General features: G+C 45.5%; 1 protein-coding gene across 2 annotated transcripts in view; it reads left to right on the plus strand.

Moving 5' to 3' along the window:
* The window catches only part of LOC109647633 (transcription factor E2F6-like), a 5,104-nt gene extending 1,729 nt beyond the window's left edge, over positions 1-3,375 (plus strand). For both annotated transcript variants that reach the window (XM_069515569.1, XM_069515568.1), the window contains exons 4-9: positions 293-339; positions 524-710; positions 1,154-1,308; positions 1,738-1,853; positions 2,157-2,319; positions 2,803-3,375. In XM_069515569.1, the coding sequence (XP_069371670.1) occupies positions 293-339; positions 524-710; positions 1,154-1,308; positions 1,738-1,853; positions 2,157-2,319; positions 2,803-2,810 (676 nt within the window). In that variant the 3' untranslated portion in view covers positions 2,811-3,375. The remainder of the gene's footprint in view (positions 1-292; positions 340-523; positions 711-1,153; positions 1,309-1,737; positions 1,854-2,156; positions 2,320-2,802) is intronic.
* The last annotated feature ends 7,806 nt before the right edge of the window (positions 3,376-11,181 follow it).

Here is an 11,181-nt window from a genome sequence, read left to right on the forward strand (position 1 = left end):
AGTTTGATGGTTAAGATTGAATGTGGTTTTATTTGTTACCTGTTGAAACATTGAAAAACTTGGAAACTTGGTTGAAGGCTGAGATCTGAGCCAAAGATCAGCTCATTAACTCGTCGAGTAGATTCCATTAGGGGTCGGATCCAGGATTTGTTTTTTACCATTGTGATATTGGAAAGTTTTCATATTTTGTGAATTTGTCGATTAGAGGACATATGTCCATGAGTGATTGAATGTGAATGACTGAGGAATGAGTTGTGCTGAGTAATGTTCTCGTGGTTTGATTTTATTTCAGTGCTGCCCAGCCACAGAGGAAACGCTCGAGTAAAGTGTCCAGACACGGTGAGTCCCGCTCAGTCCGAACAAGAGGGAGCGAAACTTTTGTTTAGACGTAAACACTGCGAACACTCTGACACACGAGCGTTGCAACTACGGCAGCTGAAAGACCGTTCGTGTTCTTGTTGAAGAAATGTCCGCAGTAGATGGACAGTAGATCAAATACTGATGCTCTTGTCGTGTTCTTCAGACACGTCTCTGGTTCTGCTGACTCAGGGTTTCCTGGAGCTGCTGCTGGCGGCTCCTGGCGGCTCTCTGGACCTCAGGCAGGCCGCTACGAGCCTGCAGATCTGCAAGCGGCGCGTTTACGATATCACCAACATCCTGGGCGGCATCAAGCTCATCCAGAAGGAGTCGGCCAACAGGATCAAGTGGATGTGAGTAAAGAGAAGACGTGTGAGGTTATGCTCCCAGTTGACCTTGGAGAAGGATGAACTCTTTATCTCTTTATGTATCTTTGTCTGAAAACAGTTTAGAGAGTCCTCGTGTCCTCAGGGTTCAGTTGTAGTAATACGTAACTTGTCCCCTAGATGTTTAAACACAGACATGTCCACTCTTCTACGTTCACATGTACGACAGCAGAAGATCTCACGAAATCCTTCACACCGAACCTGTGACGTCACAACAGATGTAATAGAGTCTCAGATAATCTCCTGCTGCGTTCTTCATATGAGAAACACGAACTGTGTCTTCTGCAGATGTTCATGTGTGACTCTCTCTCTCTCTCTCTCTCTCTCTCTCTCTCTCTCTCTCTCTCTCTCTCTCTCTCTCTCTCTCTCTCTCTCTCTCTCTCTCTCTCTCTCTCTCTCTCTCTCTGCAGAGGGAAGATTCCGATCTCTAACTTCCTGTGGAAGAACCAGCAGCGGTCCCAGAGAGAGCTGGACAACCTGAAGCTGGTGGAGGACACATTGGACGGCCTCATCAAAAGCTGCGCTCAGCAGCTCTTCGACATGACGGACGACGTGGACAACTCTGCATATCCTTTCACGCCAGACTGAGGTCAGAGGTCAGCTGACTAATATTAGCGAGGGCCCATTCTTCCACATCACTGTGATGTCACGTGACAGGTGATGTCAGAGTTCCTACATGCACTAGAAGCAGTCGACCAATCAGAGCAGTTTGGGCTTAATCAGGAGGGAGGTCCCTAGCCAAAGACATAAAGTGTCCCTGCGTCTCTTGAAAGACGCTTTATAAATTCAGGTTATTATTATTATTTATTATTTTGAAAGAGACAGGAGCTAAAAGCATGTTTTCAAGACAGAGGCTGAAAAGAGGAGCCGCAGCATTTTGTCCATTTAGCTGTCGTTAGCATAATGCTAAAGATACAGAAATCAAAAAACAAAGAATCAAATCCTTGTGATTGTAAATGTTTTCATGAAATCTTTTCTTTAACCGTCCTGTGTACGTCAGCGTACGTGACCCTGGAGGACGTCAGCGGCCTCGGAGTTCTGCAGGAGCAGACGGTGATCGTCATCAAAGCTCCGGAGGAAACCAAACTGGAGATTCCTGCGCCCAAAGAGGTGAAGGGACAAAGAGACGTCCAGCTTCTGTCCACAAACTTTCAAATGTTGTTTCCTTCATACGACGACACGATGATCAGATGATTCTAAAACAATCTCAACCTTCTGACAAAAACTAGATTAATCACTGGAGTTTTTGATCATTTATTATTGAAGCTTCAGTGTGAGGACGTGTTTCTATCAACTGAAAATCTTTAGGTTGTTACTTTGAAAACTTTCCTCTCGTTTCTGATCAGGTGAATAAAGACAAGAATGTTGACTTGACTCATTTTAAAGCGTGTCACTTCCTGTTGCCGACACCAGGACAGTATCCAGGTCCACCTGAAGGCAGGGAAGGGTCCCATCACGGTGGTGACCCGTGAGATGGGGTCAATGGACGCCATGACCTCTGACCTCGGGCGGACGGGAAGCGGCTTCTTTTTAACGCTGGAGGAGAGTCGGGTCAGGACGAGCACACTGAACACAGGTAAAAATAAGATGAAGAAGAAATGGTTTCTCGGTCGTTGTTTTGGCGATAGTCCGACTGGAGAGTTTCAATATTAAGACGATGGCTAAAGAGGGCGGAGCCAGTTGATAGTGGAATGTGTCGGTGTCATGTGCAGGTTTTCGTCTCTGTGTGTGTTGGAGTTCTTTCTCACTGATCCAGATTTTAAAACACTAAAGTTAAACTACAGAACAATGTGAGCTGAGTGAACTGAGATCAGCGTTGAACTTCCTGCGACTGTTAACGTGTCTGAACGTGACCGAGCACCACTTCATGTGTGTAGAGGTGTGTCTTATGTGTGTAGAGGTGTGTCTTATGTGTGTAGAGGTGTGTCTTATGTGTGTAGAGGTGTGTCTTATGTGTGAAGAGGTGTGTCTTATGTGTGTAGAGGTGTGTCTTACAGTCTGATGAACATTGATACTGAATTTCCTTTTTTTTTTTATTTCTTTCATTGTGTCGTTGTAGTGTCTTGAGCCCCGTGCAGAGCGAGCAGCCGGCCACCAGGAGGTGCCAGTTGTCCTCAGGGTTCAGACACACAGGAACCTGGAGATCCTGAGCAGGTACTCAGGTCTCACAGACTGTGATTAAACAAACTCACCAGGAGCGTGATGGATGATTCCTCTGATTTCAAACTGCAGCTGATTTGAAATCAGCTCAAATGGAAACGTTAGAATCATCAAAAGTTTTATATCAACTCAGCTCTTTTGTTTTATATGAACATGAAACATCTCAGATATAATATTACTACAAATCATACTAATACTGCATCATACTACATCATACTGTATCATACTAATACTACATCATACTGTATCATACTAATACTACATCATACTGTATCATACTAATACTACATCATACTGTATCATACTAATACTACATCATACTGTATCATAGTTTATTACTGTATCATATTGTACAGAATGTTTTATTTGGTACTTTTCTGTTTTTCTTTCCTTGAGTGAAGATTTTTTCTTCTGGGTTTGAAACCAAACCTCAGAGATGCTGTTTGTAATAAAACCTGTTTGAGACTGTGAAGTCATTAGTTTGATGGTTTGAATCCCGGTGGCAGCAGCAGTGAGTCTGAAGTGCCGTTGAGCAAGACGCAGAGAGCCTGACAGGTGATGAGCCGTCACAGAGATAAATACTATTACCACAGTATTACCACAGTATTACCACAGTATTACCACAGTTTGTCCTCGTATATCTTGTATATCTGAAGAGCACCTCTGTGAAACCACAGGAAGCAGATTTAACTTTCTGATCAAACTATTCAGTTAAATATTTGAATATAACAAATAAAAATAAAATGCTGGTTCAGTTGATCAGCTGACGAACAAGAGGTTGTTTAGATCTTTTTTGAGGTAACGACCCAGAGACAACAATTGTGTAACAGCACAACGCTGATGTAACGATGGCGTGAAGAAGATCCGGAGTCGACGGACAAACTCTTTCAGGTCAGTTGCTCTGATTGTCACCAACGTGAACGTAACCAACGACGATGCATCGATTCCCTGAGGACGGGGGATCAGTGCAGAGACCGGTGTGACCTGCAGGTCAGAGGTCAGCTCTTTGTTCAGACGGGTCAACAATAGAATTGTTGCGCTCCGTCAGTCGAGTGTTTGGCGCTGGCTCTCCATCTGTCAGTGAACACATCGGTGGACTGAGAGTCGTGTGGCGCTCCATCAGCTGTGACCGGAGCGACCATCTCACGTGTTGAGGAGACACATTCTGTTCATATCCAGGTGAATGATTTTAATGAGTGTAAAATGTTTTTCAGAAAGCGTCTCTGTCCTCAGACTGTCCATCGTTTCAGCCTCTGTCGCAAACACTGGGTTTTAGCTCCTGTCTCTTTAAGACCCCCCTCCTGTGACAGCCCAGCTGATTGGTCACTGTTACTATGGTTACGTCTGGCGTCCACACTCTTCCAGAGTCGTCAGTGACAGTTCCTCCTCGCTGTTGCTCCAGGAAAATAAATCCCTGTCCACACTTTTCAACATGGCTGTTCCTCTGTATTATTTTCTGTAACTAAGCAACCACCTGCAGGGGGAGCAATCTACTTCCTGTTTACATCACATGACCAGTGCAGGTGATGGGTCATGTGACGTGTGTGCTCAGCTTGTTGACCTGTGAGATGAACTGAGTGAGACGCTGTCAAACTCCATCATGAGACAATGTGTGATTTTAGAGACGGGTGAAAAGTGACGAACTGAATCTTTGGCTTCTGTTGAAGTTGAAGTTCCTGGAACAATTATTGGTGAAACCCACAAGTGAATGTGCAGTCGCTTGTTTCGAACTGAGCTGCTGTGTAAACATTCTGAACGAACGATCCTCAGCGTCCACACAGGAAGTGGTCGGAGCTGTCGAGCGGCGTCCTCTCACCTGAATTGAACAAGGCCGACACTGTTCTTGGCAAAAGCTGTTTCTGCCTTTTTCCACTTTGTGGTTTGGACGAGTTGTTGTGGACGCAGCTGAGCGAGAGGCTGAATTTAAAGACACCAGATTTCTTCATGAATCACGTTTGTCCGAGACGTTTTGTGGACACGCTCGCTCAGAGGAAACAGGAAACAGTAGAAGAGCTGATGACAATGAGGTTGCTCTGCTGCTGCAGCTGGGATTTCAGGAGTTAGCTGGGGGGGGGCAGGACCATGAAATGAAGAGAACCCACAGAGGATCTGAATGTTTATTCTGTCTGCTCTGGGAGTCCTCCAGAGTCTGCTCTGATTGGTCGGCCTCCGCTCTCACATTACCAGACTTTGTTAGGGGGCGTGTCAGGCGAGCCGCCCACCAGAGGGTGGCGCTGTTTGCCCTGATTGACAGATAAACTGGACTCCTCAGTTCTCTGGAGACAATTCTGTGGACTTCACCTGAAGCTCATGTGAAACACTTGATCCTGGCTTCTCTCCTCCTTTACAAAGATCAAAGTCATGGGGGGGGGGGGGGGGGGCTTTGAAAACCTCTGGTTTAAACCAACACTGTGACATCACCCAGATGTTTTCAGATCAGCTTCCAACAACTGACGACCAATGTTTCCTTCAACAGCTGCTACCACTTACTGACATTATTATACTGTCTGTCTCTGTGTGTGTCTCTGTCTGTCTGTCTCTGTCTCTATGTGTGTCTCTCTCTCTGTCTCTCTCTCTCTCTGTCTCTCTCTCTCTCTCTGTCTGTCCATCTGTCTCAGTCTGTCTCTGTCTCTCTCTCTCTCTGTCTGTCTGTCTGTCTCTGTCTCTCTCTCTCTCTGTGTCTCTCTCTCTCTCTGAGTGTCTCTCTCCCTCTCTCCGTCTGTCTCTCTCTCTCTCTGAGTGTCTCTCTCTCCCTCTCTGTCTGTCTGTCTGTCTCAGTCTGTCTCTGTCTCTCTCTCTCTCTCTCTCTGTGTCTCTCTCTCTCTCTGAGTGTCTCTCTCCCTCTCTCCGTCTGTCTCTCTCTCTCTCTGAGTGTCTCTCTCTCCCTCTCTCCGTCTGTCTCTCTCTCTCTCTGAGTGTCTCTCTCTCCCTCTCTCCGTCTGTCTGTCTCTCTCTCTCTGTGGAAGTCGTGTGATTTCAGGGACATTTGTTGTCTGCTCTAGTTGTTGATATAATTTGGATTTTTTACGATTAGAAAACTTAGATTCTGTCTTTCTGAGTCTTTCTGTCTCTTTCTGTGTCTTTCTGAGTCTTTCTGTCTCTCTCTGAGTCTTTCTGTCTCTTTCTGAGTCTCTCTGTGTCTTTCTGAGTCTTTCCATCCTCTCGCTGTAGCTCGTCCATCGCTGCAGCTTCGACTCCTCAGGGAAACTCTCTCCTGATGTTTCAGTCGTTTTTTTCTTCCATTACATTATTGCAGCGTGTCGTCGCTGTGCTGGCTCAGAGTTTTTCCGTGGCTGCTCGCTGGTTTTGGTTTGGTGACGCTTCGCTGCCTGCTGAAGTTCCTGAGTGGAAAAACTGAACGAGGCCGAGCTGCAGTTTCACAGGAAACATCGGGAGAGCAGAACTTTTGAAACTGTTGCTCCTCATCCATCTATCATCTTTCATCCATCCATCATCCATCTATCATCCATCTATCATCTATCATCCATCTTTCATCCATCTATCATCCATCTATCATCCATCCATCTATCATCTATCATCCATCATCCATCATCCATCATCCATCTATCATCCATCTATCATCTATCATCCATCTATCATCTATCATCCATCCATCATCCATCTATCATCTATCATCCATCTATCATCTATCATCCATCCATCATCCATCTATCATCTATCATCCATCTATCATCTATCATCCATCTATCATCTATCATCCATCTATCATCCATCTATCATCCATCCATCCATCCATCTATCATCTTTCATCCATCTTTCATCCATCTATCATCCATCTATCATCTTTCATCCATCTTTCATCCATCTATCATCCATCTATCATCTTTCATCCATCTATCATCTATCATCCATCTATCATCTATCATCCATCCATCATCCATCTATCATCTATCATCCATCTATCATCTATCATCCATCTATCATCTATCATCCATCTATCATCCATCTATCATCCATCCATCCATCCATCTATCATCTTTCATCCATCTTTCATCCATCTATCATCCATCTATCATCTTTCATCCATCTTTCATCCATCTATCATCCATCTATCATCTTTCATCCATCTATCATCTATCATCCATCTTTCATCCATCTTTCATCCATCTATCATCCATCTATCATCCATCCATCATCCATCCTGCTCGTGCGGGGCTTAGACTGTTTCATCTGAAGTCCAACTGAAAGAGTTGCTCGATGACAAAGAGAGAAATCAAAGCCTGTTTGTTTCCAGTGGACCGATCGTCTCAGATCTCAGAGGACGATCAGGTTTAATGAGACGTCTGCAGCTTCATCACTGTTTCATCAAACCAGTGAAACCACATCTGGAGTCTTTGCTCGTGTTTCCCTCGTTGTTCCCTCGCCCTTTCTTCACGTGGTCTCTCGCCTCCTGTCTGACTCCAGTTGTTTTCCACTCGACTGTTGTGTAATGAGCAGAGAGAGTTTGTGCTCTTACATAAGACGACAGGATTCCAGACGTTTGCTATGTGACACTGTAGAAATGTTCCGAGTTGGTATTTTTACTTCCTGTGATGTCATTTCCTGGAGAATCTTCAAACGCTTCATGTCTCTAAAATCTGTACAACCTCAGCTCAAGGTTCTGTAAATCCAAAAAACATTGATAATAAATGATAAAAGTACTGAAATAATCATAAATTCAACAAATACAAAAACAGTCAGGGGCCGCCTGTGGGACGTCGTCTGTCTCTGAGGACATCGAAACGTGCTTTAGCTTTTCTACAGAATCAGAGGAGCTGCTCCGACGGATGATGATGAAGTGAAACATGCGACGATGTGTTCGTCACATTCAGGAACTTTTTTAGGACGTTGTGTTTCCTGTTGAGGAAGTGTGTGACGGGATGTTTGACCCCTCAGTGTGTGTGTGTGTGTGTGTGTGTGTGTGTGTGTGTGTGTGTTTACAACCAAAGTAAATTCCAGATGTTGAAGCAGTTTTACTGGAATTCGTTGGTCGACTGATTTAAATGTAAAATATGAATTTTAATAAATATCGTCTCCTCTGTTGAAAGTACTTTTCTCTGAAGGTCGTCGTCATGACTTTAGTGATGTCACAGTTCATAACCTCCTGTTCTGTGTTAGCGTGCTGGAAGCATGTAGCTCAGTCTGTGGAAGCAGCAGCTGGTGTTTAACATGTATTTCATTCGCTGTGGGTTAAAGATACTTTTATTAAAGTGAGGTGATCGGCACCTGTCGGCTCTCTCTCTCTCTCTCTCTCTCTCTCTCTCTCTCTCTCTCTCTCTCTCTCAGTGTGACAGAGATAAGCTCTCGTCTCGTCTTTTTATTCAAACACCTTCAGTCTCTGGACAAACAGATCAGCTGAGTTCTTCATCCCTACCAGAGGTGTTTGCTCAGCGTCTGTCCGCCTGCTCTGTCCCATCAGGATCATTTCCCGACTCGGGCAGCTGCACACTTTGTGTTTGAAAAGCTCTGTTCACCTCAGACTTCGCTGTAACAGCTTCCACATTCCTCCGGGGCTCAGAGCTGCAGACGTTACCTGCCCGAAAACAAACGCTCCTTTCTCAGAGTGAAGCTGTTTACAGCTGATCTGAGCGTCTGTGATCCGTCTTCAGGTCTACAAATGAACGTTGTCCTCGTCCAACAGCTAAATGATGATGTAAAGACACGTGTCCACAGGGAGTTGTGTTAACGCAGAGGTTCAGTCGGCTGCGTTCAGCTCAGACTAAACATAGAATAACCTTTATTTAAACATTAACGTTGATGCGTTGAGAACTCTGTTGTGTTAGCGTCGTAACTACGGCAGCTGAGGAGATCATTCCTGTCGCTCTCATGGAGGAAAACTTTGGAGGTAGATGAATTTAATGTTTGATCAAATACGCTGGATGCTCTGTCGTTAGGGTTTATATACTCGTCACTGCTGATTGGTCAAGAGCCTGTGTGGGAGTGACCTCGATACCACAGCTCCATGATCGCACCTGCACAGACTCTGACTGCAAACTACGTCATCACCACAAGATGGCGGCCTTCGCATCCGAGATAATTTGGCTGCTTTTGTGGATCGTGAACATTTTCAGTATTTTCTCATGAAGTGCAGAAGAAGAACGTTTCCTGAAGTCGTATGAATGTGTGAGATTCAGGTGCAGATTTAAAACGTGTGATAAACGAGTTTTCAGTTTGAGGCTTTAGGCTGTTTACTCGTGCACGTGTGTTTGTATGTGTGTGTGTGTGTGTGTGTGTTTGTGTGTTTGTATGTATGTGTGTGTGGGTGGGTGTGTGTGTGTGTGCACTGCTGCTCCTTTTACCCTCCGAGGTTGTTGTTGTGTTTGTCGCTCGTCTCCTCAGATCGATGGAACCATCTTTAGTTCCTGATGCACAAACTCTCTTGGATTTAACAGATTATTTCTCCGATTATTTCGTCCAGATTCAAACCAGACGTCTCATTTTGCTGTAACCTGGTTGCTCCATGTGTGTTAGCGTGTATGTAGCGTGTTGTTCTGCACACGGAGCTGCTGACAGCGGATCTTGTGTTTTGATGGATATTCTCGGGGCCACAGGGGCCCCACAGCAGCATCTGGAGACTGAATGAAGGGACCAACACCGAGCACTCGTCTCTGCTTTGTGCTGGGACAAAGGACAAGTGTGTGACCTCACACACACACACACACACACACACACACAGAGTCAGATATCAATGACACTTAATGCAATGGCAGCAGTGTTGTCATGGTTCCAGTCATGAAGTGGTTTCCCCAAACTGAGGCCTCCAGGGGTCCCTGAGGGGCCGAGCTCGTCACCATAGTTTGGTCTGAAAGTTGATTTCATGACAAACACACAACAACAAACACAATCATCTTCATGGTTTCTCCCAGCAGGCCGTGCGGCTGAGCGTCGTCTCCTCCCTAATTGGGGGGAAATGAAATGAAGTGTTTGCTGGTGTCGGGGGGGCTGAGCAGACTCTGAGCTAAACGGAGACTAATCGGATTTGATGTAGCTTCAGGAGGTTATCTGCAGGTCCGTCAGTCCATCAGAGTCCGGCCTGTCTCCGCCCAGTCAGCGTGTCCAAGTTACATGTTCTACAACATGTGAGGGGACGTGTTCACACCACAGACGATTTGTCTCCTCTTCATTCAGAAACAACACAATCAGTGAGACAACAACTACCTGAAAACCATCTCTGACAAACATTTATTTAACATCTACTTTGACTTTCTAGTTTGGTCCATGTCCCATCTGCTAATGTGGAGGAGGCTATACTGCAGCCAGACACCAGGGGGCGATGGAGATGATTTGGGGTCACTTTAGATGCCGTCATGTGGTCCATCTTTATTTACAGTCTGTGGTTGGAGATCTCTGAGCCTCATGTGGACTCGTCTCTTAAATTCACTGAGGAACACGCCACCTGGTGGTGGCTCTGTGTTCGTCCCGCTGCGTCGGACCCTAAGACCAGAACCACAGCTCCTCCCACCAGAGGAGGAAGCAGCTGCAGCGGCCCCACCTGAGTCCAGGGGCCCCGCCCGTCTGCCCACAGTGCCAGGACAAGGACCCCAGTCAGTGGGGACAGGAAACAGACCCCCCCCCCCCCCCACACACACACACACCTCCTGCTTTGTGAGTTCCCATGAGGAGGTGGAGCACCCCCCCCCCCGTCCTCAGTTTGTTCCATTTTCTTTATAAACTCACGGATCAAGTTTTCTGTGAATATTCAAAGTGGAAGAATCGTCAGTTTCATGTTTCTACACAAACACTGTGGAACCTGTTTGTGTGTCTGTTGCTGCAGGAGGTGTCGCAGTTTCCTGCTATTTATGGACGATCTGCACTTCCTGTTTCCTGTGTCGGCTCAGCCTCTGAAAAAAGGGGAAGGGGGGGGGGTGTTCAAACTTTTGAATCTAAAAGTTTTAATGTAGAAAATCTGCTTCAGTGTCATTTCATACGTCGAGATCTTTTATGAGCTGTGATGATCTGAAGTGCTCGGATGTTACAGTCTTATTTTTAATCATTAGATTGTTGTAAAGACGTTCGATCAATCATGTGGAGGTTTCATCTGTGGCCATCTTGGTTTCCTCATCGTGCTCTCTCCATCCACCCAGTTAGCTGTTAGCTGAGCTGTTAGCCATTAGCCAAGCCGTTAGCCGAGCCACTAGTCGTTTGTTGCTTCTCTTTAGATTCAGATTGACGATGGATTTTGTCGTGTTCCTTTAATTATTATTCAGATCCAGTTCAGTGATGTGATGAAATATTAAACATCCAAGAGGTTTTCTTTATTTTGTGTGTCATCACAGAA

The sequence above is a fragment of the Paralichthys olivaceus genome, chromosome 19, assembly GCF_024713975.1.
Source record: "Paralichthys olivaceus isolate ysfri-2021 chromosome 19, ASM2471397v2, whole genome shotgun sequence".
NCBI classification, from domain to species: domain Eukaryota; kingdom Metazoa; phylum Chordata; class Actinopteri; order Pleuronectiformes; family Paralichthyidae; genus Paralichthys; species Paralichthys olivaceus.